General features: G+C 44.6%; 1 protein-coding gene across 1 annotated transcript; it reads left to right on the forward strand.

Moving 5' to 3' along the window:
• Window positions 1-2,265: 2,265 nt before the first annotated feature.
• On the forward strand, window positions 2,266-9,929 carry LOC124702302 (DEK domain-containing chromatin-associated protein 4-like). Its single transcript, XM_047234427.1, has 12 exons — window positions 2,266-2,370; window positions 2,786-4,679; window positions 4,764-4,797; window positions 5,951-6,027; window positions 6,952-7,011; window positions 7,101-7,211; window positions 7,315-7,392; window positions 7,523-7,603; window positions 7,848-8,262; window positions 8,540-8,649; window positions 9,293-9,323; window positions 9,400-9,929. The coding sequence occupies exons 2-12, from the start codon at window positions 2,817-2,819 to the stop codon at window positions 9,555-9,557; spliced, it is 3,018 nt and encodes a 1,005-aa protein (XP_047090383.1). The 5' UTR covers window positions 2,266-2,370; window positions 2,786-2,816; the 3' UTR covers window positions 9,558-9,929.
• Window positions 9,930-14,937: the final 5,008 nt, after the last annotated feature.

Here is a 14,937-nt window from a genome sequence, read left to right on the forward strand (position 1 = left end):
TGACAAGTGTATTGGGTGTGTTGGGGACACAACAGACTTCTTGTATCTTAATTGTAGGGTTGCTTGAGAGGGATATCTTTGAACTCTACCTCCCTGAGTTCGATAAACCTTGGGTGATTCACTTAAGGGAAACTTGCTGTTGTTATACAAACCTCTGCACTTGGAGGCCGAACACTGTCTACAAGAATAGAAGCGTGCGTACACATCAGCTGCCGGTTTTGGCAGAGCGTTTCTAGCTCAACTCGGAGGTCATGGTGTCCTGTAGCCATGACAATTTGGTCGCGTCAAGTTGTTTGTCCCCGGCTGTGACGAGGATCAATCCAGGCGGTGGCTGTTAAGGACCCGATCGCCTTTCTTACTTTCAGTCTGGGGTCCTCCATGTAAAAGTTAGGGACTTAGATGTAATTTTCTGTTTATTTTGTGTCCTGTTGTAAACTTTGCTCTGATGCGTATTGGAAGTCTGGGTCCTTCAGGATCCTTCGGTTGTCCCTCTCTAGAAAAAAATCTCTCCCATTTTCTCTTTCAGGAAGCATACACCATGTGATTCGTCTTGTCTACCATAAGTTTGTTGAATTACGTTTTTTCCCTTTTTTGATATTCTTTGAACAGAATAATAAATAATTGCTTTATGATAGCTTTTCATAATCTAAAAGTTAGCACAAAATGTCCCATAAGTCATAAACATACCTTCTGAAATAATACTACAGCAAATGGGGTAGCCAGCTCCTATTTGTTCTTTTCTTTTGCCTGATTGAAATGACTGAATCTTTTCCCATGTGTGTATGCAACCATTTCTAAAAAGTCTATAGATACTCTGTTTTGACAAACTTAGAATTGGCTATTCCTTCTTTATTTTCCCTATAAGGATATGTTCTCTCTCACCCACACATCGGATGGCACATACATAAGCAAGCCAGACATGCATCAATTTGATTTAGACTATTGGTGTCCTCAGGTGTAAGGTATTATATGACCGGTTGGGAATTTGGGGACATCTTAAACTGGTCGGTGATGTATTTTTGGTCTTCTACGCAATTTCTTGGCAGTGTCAGCATGGAGAGCTGGCACCGATAGGCTCTCCTTGCTCCGGTGATGATGAAGACGGGCACGGCTCTTGGTACTCAAGATGTACAACCTGACCTCCCACTGATTTTCCGCTTGCCGAGGGTTGATGGCCATGGACTTCGAACCTGAGCTGTCATTCTCCTCTAGGTAATCTCTCCCTTTCCTTGTTCTTTGGTCCTAGGTCTCATAGGTCAGAGCCATGGTGCAAGAGCTTCGGTTTCAGTGGAGAGACGAGAAGATGTGCCCTGCAGCCTCAATGAGAATTGGTCCGATCGATTCCCTCGCCCGTGGCTACAGAGAAAGTGAGGTGTCCTAGAGGTGTTACACTGGATGCTCCTCAGCCTGCCAGCTGCTACATACCTACGGTAATCTCCCTAGAACAGCAGTTTTGGACTGCTACAGTGCATGGTAAATAGAATAGGGTATTTCTATGCGTAGAATATGTACATGGATCCCAAAATTGAACTCCTAGCTTCATCGAACGGGATGATATAAATATTGATCTTGCTACTAAAAATGTATATTAGGAACGAATAGATTTTAAAGTTTGCACTATCCGAGGATGACTACCTATGGTTGTCGACTGCCGCTGCAAGCCTGCCAGGACGCCGTCGCCGCTCGAAGTCGCTGTCGCCCGCGCTCACCATGATATGGCCGTCCTTGCGCACCGCCACGCCTCGCCTCCTCTGGCCTGCCACTGCCACCCTCCGGGCCGAGGCGCCTCCTCCAGCCCTCCACCGCGTAGATCCCGTCCGGCTCCATGGAGGCAGCGCGCGACAAGAAGGCCGACCTGCTGCTGCTCGCCACCACAACCTCTTCCTCCTGTTGCTAACCAAGCGGAGCTCCAGGAGGTGTTGTCGGTGGCCACGTACGTCGACTGCCTGTGATTTGGGGAGGAGAGAGGCTTGTGCGGGGATTGGGGAGGAGTGCGAGGTGGCTGATTAGGGAGGGTTTCACCAATCTAGGTTTCACCCGCTGCGTTCGCGCACGAGAAAAAAGAAGGCGACGGAAATGAGCAGCCATTGCTGCCTCTGTTTGGCGGACCTACAAGCGTCTGGCCCCGCTTTGTCAGTCAATCATCTAGAGAAGCAGAAAGTGAAAAAAGGAATAACCACGGGAGTGAAGCATGTACGGCTTGGTAGATCAGAAAGCAAGGTAGGCTCGGAATATTTCTGCCCCCTTTCCCAGTCCCAGGACTAAACCAGGAGGAGGCAAGTCCTTTCCTGGTGTAGGCGACGAGACGCGACGAGACGAGACGCGACTGCACTCTCCTCTCCCTCCCCGCACCAATCGCCTCCAGTCCAGGTAAAACGCCAGCCGAATTCCCCCTCGCTACCTGCTCCTCCTGATTGCTGCCGCTTGCGCGTACGACTCCCCGCCCAGGTTCGGCGCCTTCCTTCCTGCTTGCGGCCTGAGCTTGCTAGGGTTTGTCCAAATCTGTCCCGAGTTAGGGTTTTGGGACCTTTGTCCTCCTGCGGTAGGTTACAGCTTAGGAGCGTGATTCCTACTTGAGCTTGGGAGAAGAGGGGTCCGGGACCGGGAAAGTTCCCGATTTCCCCCTCCCCCAGATTAGGTTCGATCTGGCACGCCCAAGCTGGCGTCTCTCTTTATTAGGGTTGCTTGCTTGCTTGGTGCTCGCGCTAGCTGCCGCCCGCTCTTCCTCAGCTTTGACTTGATGGAATTTCAGCTTTTCTAACCTGTTAAAACTGTTTCTCTGCAGCTACAGCTAGAGCAATAAGCGTCCACTCGGGATGCCCGACGCAGACCTGGCAGCAGTGATGGCAAATGGAGGGGCATCCACTGATGTTGTTGCTTCTGATAACGCCAACAAGGAAGAGGAAGAGGAGGCTGCTGAGGGCAAGGATCTCGCAGTAGCCAATAAGGATGCCCAAGAACAGAATAAAGCCTCAGAAAATGGCACCAAGGCCCCATCTGATGAAGATGCCAAGATCACTGAGGCTGAGGATGCAAAGAAAGATGATGATGCTGCAAAGCAGGCAGGTATAGAGGATGTCAAATCGGGTGGTCTGGATGACTTGGACACTAATGGAGGTAACAACACCGAGGCAGCCCAACACGAGGATCCCAAAACAGGTGGCGTTGAGGTTGCAGATGCTAAGCAAGATGACAATGCCAAGGCAGCACAACACGAGGATTCCAAAACACCAGCTGTTGAGGATGGGGATGCAGATGCAGATGCGAAGGAAGATGACAACGCCAAGGCTGCACCACACGAGGGCCCCAAAACAGGCGCTGCTGAGGTTGCAGATGCAAAGGAAGATGACAACGCCAAGGCTGCACCACACGAGGGCCCCAAAACAGACGCTGCTGAGGTTGCAGATGCAAAGGAAGATGACAACGCCAAGGCAGCACAACACGGGGATTCCAAAACAGGCGCTGCGGAGGATGCAGATGCAAAGGAAGGTGGCAATGCCAAGGCAGCAGAACATGGGGTTTCCAAAACAGTTGATGTCGAGGATGCACATGCAAAGGAAGGTGGCAACGCCAAGGCAGCAGACCATGGGGATTTCAAAATAGTTGATGTCGAGGATGCAGATGCAAAGGAAGCACAACACAAGGATCCAAAAACAAGCGGTGTGGAGGATTCAGATGCCAAGGAAGATGATGGTGCAAAGGCACCAGAATGCAATGATGTCAAAATGAATGTTGTGGAGGATGTAGATGTAAAGGAAGATAATAATGCCAAGGCAGCAGAACATGAGGATGCCAAAATGGGTGGCATAGATGATGCAAATGCAAAAGATGATAACGGCAGTAAAGCAGCAGAACACGAGGATGTCCAAATGGGTGGCGTGGATGCAAAGGAAGGTAGTGATGCCAAGGCAGCAGAACAAGCTGATGCCAAAATGGGTGACGACCTGGAGGAGGCGGATGCAAAGGAAGATAACGGCACAAAGGCAGCAGAACATGAGGATGTCAAAATGGGCACAGCAGAGGATGCTGATGTAATAGAAGATAACACCATCAAGGTAGCAGAATGTGAAGATGTGAAGATGGCTGAGGCTGAGACCAAGACAGGAGATGCAGCGGTTGAAGATGAAGGGATTAAGGAAGACAAAGGTGAGAATACAGAGGACAAGAAGGAACTGGAAAATGCTGAACAAGGTGGTTCTGACAAGCAGGATGAATTGAGTGAGCAAGGAAAGAATGGTTCAGCTGAGCAGGAGGAAAAGAAAGCAGAAGAAATGAGTGATGAAGATAATCAAGGGGAAGAGGATGCAGAAGAAAAGGGCTCTTCGGATAAGATAGATGGAGGGGATGGGAAGACAAATGTGAATGAAGAAAAACTAGAAAAAGGTGTAAAGAAGCGAAGAAAAGGTGGCAAAGTAACAGAAGAGGAGGTCAGTGAGGCAGACAAGAATGTAGAAGAGAATAAGGAGGAGACACCTAAGAACAAAAAGGCAAGAAGTGCTAGGGATAGAAGCCAGGGAAAGGATAAGAAACAGGATGGGTCCAAATCCAGGGAAGCCAAAAGTTTACAAAACACCCCCACCCCTTATTGTACTGATCGTCCTCAACGTGAGAGGAAAATAGTGGAGAGGTTGGTTGAAGTGATTGATAAGGAGCCAAACAGGAACTTCGTTGTTGAGAAGGTTCACTGCTTGCATTCATGTTACCTTTATCTCACTTATTTTCTCTGGCAATGCTATAACTTTTGGTAAATCTTTACATTGCAGGGTCATGGTACTCCTTTGAAAGATATACCAAGTGGTATAGCCCTATGCCACACTTTTTACTGTTTACTTGCTTCTATTTGTTGGGCCTGGATAATAGAGGTCTTCATGCGTTTCTTGCTGAAGGCTAAGATGTTCTTTTTTTCCAGTGAAAGTTCAAATCTCAGCCAACTTGTCCTAAGTGTATGATATATTACTGAATTTGGATAGACGCCTAGTGTGAATTTAGTTGTTAGTTAGGTTCCAGTTAAACTCCTTTTTCCCATGTGTTCTCCTACTTCTATATTGGCCACGTGGTATCAATAATGCATGAAACCTTAATCTCATGAATCATGATCAGTTCTTGATCGATCAGTTGAATCAACATGTGTTTATGTGGTCCTGTTTATGATGCATGTCTTCGATTTGTGTAAATAATATCCATCTTGGTATGGTAACTTTATTTATGTCTATATTTATTGTTCCAAACTTTAGGTGCAAATGTTATGATCTTAAACCAGCACCCTTTCATAACCTTGGTCAAAACAAGTTTTCTGTCACTAGTATCTCTGCTTGTGTGATCCTTGTTTTGAGGAGCTTACTCGATGAATCCTTCATTCCTCTAAGTGAGAATCTGTGTGAATTTAGGTGATTGCATATTTGCATATATTCGTTACCTTGAGTAGACTGGCAAATATAGCATAATTTTGCTCCAAATGAATGGCAATCTATTGCAAAAAATATGATTAGCTTCCAAAAGAAATAAACCTGCAAAATATAGTCAAAGTCATGGTCACAACTGAAGCTCAGTTATAAGTGAACTGTATAATTGCGAACTTTCTCGTGTACTCTGGTCCGATTGAGTGTCTTGAGCTCAATCGTGTACTCTCGTGTACTCTAGATTTGTATATCTGTACACTGTTATGTCTGATCTTAGACCAACAATATCAATTTATTAGAACATGTAACTGTCAGTTGTGATGTGTATCATGTGTCTTGAGCTCTTGATCCCGAGTTGATGAACCATATTCCAACAACTGACAAGCAAATGTTGTTTTCTCTTCTCCAGTGATTTGTTGTATAATCAATATTTAACTAACAATAAGCTACATTGTTCCCACTGACCTGCAGTCTGCAATGTATGATTTTTTCCTTTCCTATTGCACTTCTATTGCTCGAGTGCTAATTTGATTTTTGATACTTATTTACAGTGGCACAGAGGTTATCAAAGAAGAAACCTACCGATCTTAAATTTCTTCACCATCTTCTTTTTGGGAGGAAAGGCAAGGTAGACATCCAAAATATTGTTGTCCTGCAGAAATTTTCTAATGCTCTTTGCACTTTAGTTGGTTCCTGTTCAGCTGGATGAAAATTATTCAAACAGTTTTTGCACACCGAACTTCCCAAGAAGCATTAGCCCCTCTAAATAAGTTATGGGTACATACATTGTACAATTTTAGAGTGACAAAGGTGTATATATTCTAATATTCCCAAAATAAGGTATATATCCAATATTATCACGTCTGTTGAGGTAGTCTGTTGACTTTGCTGTATATGCTGTTTCACAACAGAAGGTAGTAAGAGAAACAAAGACAGGACATTGTCAAATCAACAGTTCAATACACTTAATAAAACACCTTCAGCAATTGGTATGCTCTCTAGTCAAGTGAATTATCTCACACTTATCACAATGGCGTATTTTCTTGAACACAAATCGAAATACGCGCCACTTTGTATTAGAAAAAGAATGCCGGGGAGGTGCAAGGGCTTTTACAAAACCAAAACAGCCACAGAGCTGAGAAAGCAAATCAAAACAGCTACGAAGCAAATTTAGCAAGAATTTAGTGCGAGTGTCCAAGCTAACTGTCATGAGGCCTGTTAGTGCAAGGGTAAGATCCTCAGCGCCTTAGCTCTGGCTAGTTTCCACTACTCAATCGCCCGGATAGCTTCACACCATGTAGAAGCAGCAATGCTAAGTTATGGTGCATCAGGATGTCCCTTATCTTGTACTTTACTACTTTCAGGTGGTTAAATGTTAAAACTTAAAAAGCATCTTGTAGTTGGTTTAGGTTGTTTAAGTAAAACATGAATGTATTACTTTTCAGTTCCATTTCCTTTGCAGTAACTCCGAAGTTATACTTGACTGATGTAAATTCTGAAGTTCTTGTTAGCTTGCTAATCCTGACAAATGATTATGTTGCCAATGTTCCAGACTGTTGATTTTAAAGGTCATATACTTCAATTCTCTGGATTTGTGTGGCATGAGAGCGATGTAAGCTGCATTATTCCAAAAAATTTATCATCAATTTTATTCAGGTTATGGAAATGGTTTAATCCTTAAGAAGTTGTATTCATCTGTAGGAAAAGCAGAGAGCCAAGGCAAAGGAGAAGCTTGACAGGTGTATGAAAGACATGTTGGTGGAACTCTGTTCGCTGCTTGCTATTCCGGTTCCCAAAACAAACATTCGAAAGGTGATTTAATGTTCTGTTTATAGAACAATTTTTTGTTAAGAATGATGCAGTGCAATAGCGTAATAAATGTGGCATCTAACCTAGTGTGAGATAACTCATGTAGGAAGATATTGTGGCAAAGCTGTTGGACTTCATTGCGGAACCTCATGCTTTGTCTGATTCTGTCTTGTCTGATGACCAGGTGAGAATAACAGACATCCCTATTGTGGTATCAGATGTTACGTTAGTACCTTATTGTTGTGATGTTTTATGGTTAGATTAGAATGCATTATATTTTATCATATATTTCTCCATGTGCCTTTTATTCTCAGGGGTCTAACTCTAGGAAACGCAAGAGAGCAGGCGATAGTTCAAGCAAGACTCTGGATGCCACTCCCAAGAGGTCTAAGAAGGTATGGTATGAAGTTATCAGATGCAACCTGTTGACTGTAGTTTTGTGCAGTTGCAGTTTTCAAACATGCCTTATTAATACCCGCAACATCTATTAGTGCCTCTTTTTTGCAATGGAATTAGTGACATCATGTTGGTACAATGCTACAAGTGAAGTTCTCTAGCTCGTGATGATTTGTTAATGTTGCCACACCCATGATCATCATTCTTTGATTGTTATTAAGACTTGTTTTCACTGCGCTTTAGAAATTTGGTGATGATGCTCCAAGTAAAAGGCGAAAGCAAGCTCTGGAGTATGATAGTGATGAAGATATGGAGGATGAAGACCAACCTATGAAGTCTGATAGTGAGGAAGACGCAGATGAAGCTCCTGATGAACAGGAAGATGGCTACGAATCTGTGGAAGAGAAGGCCAGTAGGAAGTCCTCAGAAATAAAAGATTCTTCAGGTAAAAAGAAGGCTGCTGCAGGGAGCAGCACCCATAAGACAGGTCCTCCAAAGACAACAAGCAAGAGTGCAGGCAAAACATCACCATCAAAAGTTTCCAAGGAAAAGGAAAGCCCTGACGAGAGTGCAAAGGTCTTCTCTAGGAAGAAGAAACCCGTCATATCAAAACGCACTCCAAGCTCAGAAAAGGAGATAGAAGAAAAGAAGTCATCAGGTACTACATTTGACTTTATAGTACTTTGTGTATCATATTCAAACATTGAACTTACCTTTATCCATGTTTCGTAATGTCAGTAGTGATATTGTTATCTGTCAGGAGTACATATTTACTGGTTGTTTCATGGCAATACTATTATTTTTGGTTTCAAACCTCATTCCATTACTCGATACGGTTATTTCTTATGGCATAATTGCAGAAATATCCTCCATTTTATGAAGGTCATAATCTTCTCAGATGTCTGGGAGATCTGATGATTTGTATTTTTATGTAGGTAAAGACGCGACGAAGGGCAAAGGAGAAGCAGCTGAAGGAGGTCTGCCCAGTAAGGCTGAGCTGAAAAAGACCATAATTGGAATCCTTAAAAAAGTCGACTTCAACACGGTTGGTTACACCTTGTTAATTTTGATCTCACCATTTTATTATTTGATGTCAGTTTATGTCCCTGTATTATTATTATCAAAAAGTGTCTTTGGCTCTTGGGCACCAGTGCTCCTGCTGTTTAAAAAAATAGAAAATCATACATATTTGTTTCAAAAAAATCTAAAAATAAATCTGAACATAGTAAATGACGTAGCCTACAATCCTGTAAAATTATAATATGAAATTCTTTATATTTTAGGCTACACAAGAAAGACAAAATCTGTTGAGATTTGGAGATTTAAAATATGCATACCCAGATCCACATGTTTGTCATTTTTGTGTAGCCCAGAATGTTTTGTATTTGAAGTTGAAATTTTGACGTTTATGGGATAATTCATTGGCTACACCATGATTTTTTTTCTAATTTTTTTGAAACACATAAGTGTGATTTTTTATTTTTTTTAAATGGCAGGAGCACTGGTACCCAGGAGCCAAAAATCTCTGTCCTATTATTATTTCCTAAATATAGTCGGTGTTTTTATCATAAGTAATGTTAACTTGTACAGTTGTCTTGTTGTTTTGGCAGCTCTAGGGCGTAGTTAACCCCTTGTTTTACTCAAAGTTTCTCTGACGGATCTGACATATTGGAAATTTGTTTTTGCAGTCTACTTTCAGCGACATTCTTAAGAAGCTTGGTAAGAAGCCTTTCAGCCATGTTTTGTTGTAATTGCAGTTGTTGATCAGACATTCTAACAAACTTGTATCATATAGATGACCATTACAAGATTGATCTGGAGCCAAGAAAAGGAGCTATTAAAATTATGATTCAAGAAGAGCTAACCAAGTTATCGGAGGCAGATAATGATGAAGATGAAGAGGAAGATGTGGAAACAAAACAGCCACGGCGTCGAGCGAAGGTCACCGCTTGAAGGATTGTGAAACACCGTAGCAGTAGTGCGCACCACTGTTAATTATTTTGTACTTAGCATGCCTACCTCACTCTTTTGCCTTGATGGGCACTTGGGCAGCCCTATTAATTGTGGTTACTCCCTGTTCGCAAAGACTAAAACCCTATCCTTGTTTGTGTGCTAAAACATAACCTGTTGGCAGCTCCACACCTGGAGCTGACTAATGGGTGACAATTGTAGGTAACTTCTGTCTCTAGATTTGCATATGGTATCCAAAACTCTGCAATGGCTGTGGCAGAGCATGTAATGGATAGTTGGTCATAGGTTTAAACAGCATATGGATGGATTAGATTATCATTATATGTATTTCTATGATTTGTTTTTTGTTCTTTATTTGCTTGTGAGGGTGGTGTTTTGCTTAAAAAAAAGGATTTACCTCTTTTATTCATGTCCGCGTTTCGTATAGAGGTTAAATCAGCAATAGTGTCCTTGCCCATAAGACTCTAATTCTAGGTTCCTCCAATTTTTTTTATATAATCAACATGTTTTTTTTTCTTTTCATTTTGGATTTTAAAACATATACGTAAAACACAATCTACTAAATTTATTCTTATTTGGATGTAATCCATTGCTTCCAACTTTCCAAGTCCTACATATGTTATGGTATGGGAAATCACTTGTGACAAGTGGCGACGCTTCAGCTGAGTGGATTCGTCGGCGTGACTCCGGTCCTGTGAAGACGGTGCCCTCTTGTATAAGGAAAATTTTCGTGAATTTTGTTTCATACTGCACGACTGTTCTTTGAATGCTACAAACTCGTGTGTGTTTTAATGTGAACATGGATGGAGGTGCTACAATGATTCTGGGTGTATGCTGCTTATCTTTGTTTAATGCTGCAACGATTCTGGGGTTTTGCTACATTTTAATTTTTTTGCTACATTGCTGCTTTGGAAATGCTTTAGCCACCACGATTTTTTTGATACAATGACGGTACAGTAGCATTTTTGGCTACGAGGTCTGTGGCAAGGTTTTTTGTTTTGTTTTCTTGTGTTAAACCGTTTTTGCTACATAGAAGCAACGTGAGAGTAATTTTTCTACATAGAAGCAAAAGTGAAAATTTAGGTGTTTTAAGGGAGACGGGTCGGCAACTCCATCCAGGATAGGGAGGTTCGATCACGGGTAACTCAACAGGCTCCTATAGTAGTGGTGAGAAACTAATTTGGGTTTAAAATTGTAATGAGATACCTGAACAGGCTGTGTTGTCCTTGTCCAAACGGACGTCGCTATAAGAAAAACAGATGCCAGCCTAAGAGCATCTCCAGCCGTTGGAGCTCCCCAGGCTAAAATCCGGTGCTATTTAGCGTCAGATGGATTCATTTTTTAATCTCGGGAGGCCCATTTTCCCAGCGGCGAGCCCAAGATGGATGAAAACTTTTGACAAAATACGGCGAATTCAGACAAAACTAGGCGAAACTCGTTCAAATATAAGCGAAATTTAAAGATATTTAACATATATAGGCGAGTTCGTACATATATAGGCCGAATTCGTACATATATTGATGGAAACATAAACTAAAACTAATAGCGGCCTTCTACATGCCGAAATGGCGGTAGAAGGCCGTGTAGTCGCCGCCGTTGTCGTCGTCGCTCAGTTGCCGAGGCGACGATATTAACTCGCCGCGTGGAAGCTACGCGTCCGGCGAAGACTGGCCGGCTGCATACTTTTACAGCGCGCGGAAGACGATGCGTGAAGACGACGATCGGACTTTCTCGCCGACAAGTCGGGGCCACCAGCCGCGCGGGAAGTCTCGGTGTTTCCCGCGCTTTCGTTTCGTCCGGAATCCCCGAGCGCTCCGGGGGGGGGGGGGATGACCTGGGATTCCCGGATGGATGAAAGCCCAAATCCGAACAAAAACGAGGATCCGAGAGCGCAACTGGACCGTTTTCATCCATCCAGATGAAAAACCCGGGAAGAAGGCTGGAGATGCTCTAAGCCAACTTGTACCGCTACATATATTACTGGTTTGGCTCATGTTTTTTTCTTCTTTTCGAAAAGGATGTTAAAGATTCCAAGATTCCGCCTCTACATCAAAAAATGTATATACGGTGCACGCACGTAGAATTTCTTCACTCGGTTGCATTTGATCCTCTATGGATTTTGACGCTTGATGCTCCGATGACATCTCTTCATGGATTCTGGTGCATCCTTAGAACATCTTCACCGGCGCTCCGATAGTGGCCCCGATTATATTTTGGGGGCCGGCAGTGGAAATGAGCTCGCACCGGTGCGTTCTAAACGGTGCCGCTCAATTTTGTAGCCCAATAGAATCGTCGGCAACCCCGTGCCGGCCCCTTCGCTAAGGGCGCGAATCGAGCGCGCCGGCACCTCGCGGTACGTCTGAAAACGAGCGTGGGCTTGCCTGGCAGCCAGACACAACGATTTTCCACCTCCTACACACGCCCGAGGCGACTCCCACCCCTCTAGATCGCCACCGTCGCCGTCGCCGCTGCGCCCCCTGCTTGCAATAGACATCGTCGCCTGTCTAGGAACCGTCGTCCATCTGCATGGCCGCCACCCCCTCGACCGGCGGCCGCTGCTTCGCCCGGAACAGAGCTTGCCTCCACCGTGATAGTATCGCCCCGCCCGCAAGGTGTTCGTCCGATTGCCGCGATGGACATCGACGACGAGATGATGGTGCAGCTGTTCACGGAGGAGCAGGACGCTCAGGCTGTTCGGCGGCAAGAACAGCTGATTCTAACGAACATGTTGCACGTTCGCCAGCCTTTCTTCGTCGTGCCTCGGCGCGGCGGCTCAAAGCCAGGCAAGAGGAGGAACATCCACCGGCATCGTGAAGCCGATGCAATGCTGTTTGACGCCGACTACTTCAACGACGACGCGACTCATTCGTCGAAGAAATTTTGGCGCTGGTTTAGGATGAACAAGGACCTGTTCTTGAAGATTGTCCATGGCGTCAGGTAGTACGATAACTACTTCATTGCCAAGAAAGATTGCACAGGTTTGTGGGGCTTCACCTCAATTCATAAGTGCACTGCTGCAATGCACTGTCTTGCATACAGAGCTCCTCCAGATACTGCCAATTACTATCTACGAATGGCATAGTCGACATGTATAGAGTCTCTCTACAGGTTCTGCCGAGCCGTCGTAGCAGTGTTTGCTAAAGACTATATGAGAGCACCAAGAGAAGATGATACAGCTCGGATCCTGCAAAAGAATGCAGCAAGAGGGTTTCCTGGGATGCTCGGAAGAATTGCCCTTTTGCTTGGCAGGGGATCTACAAGGGGCATACTGGTGAGTGCAGTGTCATTCTTGAGGCGGTGGCAGACCATGAGCTTTGGATTTGGCATGCATTTTTTGGTATGGCAGGAACAAACAATGATATCAACGTGCTGCAGTGCTCTCCGGTGTTTGCCAGGCTAGCTGAGGGACAAGCTCCTGCCGTGAACTTTGAGGTAAACGGCCACGCATAAACCAAGGGGTACTATCTAGCTGATGGTATCTACCCGACTTATGCTACATTTGTGAAGACAATTCCCTCTCCATCAAACGAGATGGAAGCCTATTTTGCAACATGCCAGGAAGCAGCACGCAAAGATGTTGAGCGTGCTTTTGGGGTGCTTCAGCAGCGTTTCGCCATTGTCAGGTACCCTGCTCTCACTTGGTCTGAGGCATAGATGTGGGAGGTGATGAATGCTTGTGTGATCATCCACAACATGATCATTGAGAGCGAGCGCGACACACCTATGCAGGATGATCATCTATTTGATTATCAAAGGCCACTAGATGAGGTAGAGCATGTACCCCAACAATTTGCTGCTTTTCTTCATATGCACAATGAAATTCAAGATGCAGGTGTGCATGCACAGCTGAAGGCGGATCTAGCTGCGCATTTATGGGCGAGGAGAGGAGCAGCCAACAATGCATGATTTTATTTCTATTTGTTTGCTTGTATGAATAATTTAAGTACTATTTGTTTGATTGATTGTATGAATAATTTAATTCTATTTGTGTGATTGTATGAATAAAATGTGATTGATATATTGTTACAAAATATTGTAAAAAGAAAAAAATTGGGGGCCACCGTTTTGGGGGCGCCGGTGTGGGAACAGCTCCCCCAAATAGAGGATGCAGTGCCGGCGTCCCCCAAACGGAGGTGCCGGCGCCCCTGCCGGCGTCTATTTGGGGGCTACCGGTGGAGATGCTCTTAGGGAGACATGTCTGAGCAAGTTAGGGCTTGTTTGGTAGCTAGTCTCGCCTTGGCTTGCATCGGGCTAGCAATTTTCGGCCCGTTTGGTTGCTCGGAAGGTTTCCGTATTGTGGTCTAACCGCTTCTCAAAGCACCCTCAAAAAAATCCCTGGAGGAACGCCCGAATCGACCGTTTCTAGCCGGCTTGTCCTGCTGTCTTCACTTTTATGCTCAACAGATGCAACCTCTGCAGGTGGACTTGCTTAGCCTCACTCTACCTTATACTACTCCACACATCCTCTTTTCAAATCAACACAACCATACTCCAAGTTAAAATAAGTTGTACATAAAAAAAAATACGTGTCGATGATATGAATCAACTCCGACAATCGGTTTCGAGTTTCGTAAGTCGTAAATCGTCAATTTCGTGTATGAAGTTTTAAGCGAATTTTGCCAAAATCGTCGCATACGCTCAACCGTTTGAATTTCCTTTGAGGAGTAGGTTCACCTCACCATTCCGCATGACTTTGATGTTGACAAGTTTTTGTTTCGGTGTACATACACGTATAAATAAATACCTCGCTATTGTACTGTAATGTATACGTATGTGTGAGTATACTTTGGAGTACTCTTGCTCAACATCTCGCTTGCCATCTTCATGGACAGCGACATGATGATGATATGTGAGAAGTGAGAGGTGATAATCCATGGTCGTGGCGGCATGATAATGGTCGTCTTCGTGATCGGCGACGTGGTGATGCTTGTGACCGGCGCGACCGGCGGTGTCATGGTGGTCTTCGTCTTCGTGGTCGATGACATGGTGATGCTTGTGAAGGGCGTGAACAGCGGTGTCATGGTGGTGTTCGTCTTCGTGGTCGACGACGTGTTGGTGCTTGTGACCGGCGTGACCGGCGGTGTCATGGTGGTTTTCGTCTTCGTGGTCGGTAACATGGTGATCTTATGAACAACGTGACCGGCGGTGTCATAGTGGTCTTCATCTTCGTGGTCGGTAACATGGTGATGCTTGTGAACGACGTGACTGGCGATGTCATGGTGGTCTTCGTCTTCGTGGTCATCGACGTGGTGATGCTTGTGACCAGCATGACCGACGGTACCATGGTGGTGTCTGGCTTCGTGATCGCCGACATGCCGAAGCTTGTGAACGGCGGTGCCATGATGGTGTCTGGCTACGTGCT

Source organism: Lolium rigidum, chromosome 3 (genome assembly GCF_022539505.1).
Source record: "Lolium rigidum isolate FL_2022 chromosome 3, APGP_CSIRO_Lrig_0.1, whole genome shotgun sequence".
Lineage (NCBI taxonomy): Eukaryota > Viridiplantae > Streptophyta > Magnoliopsida > Poales > Poaceae > Lolium > Lolium rigidum.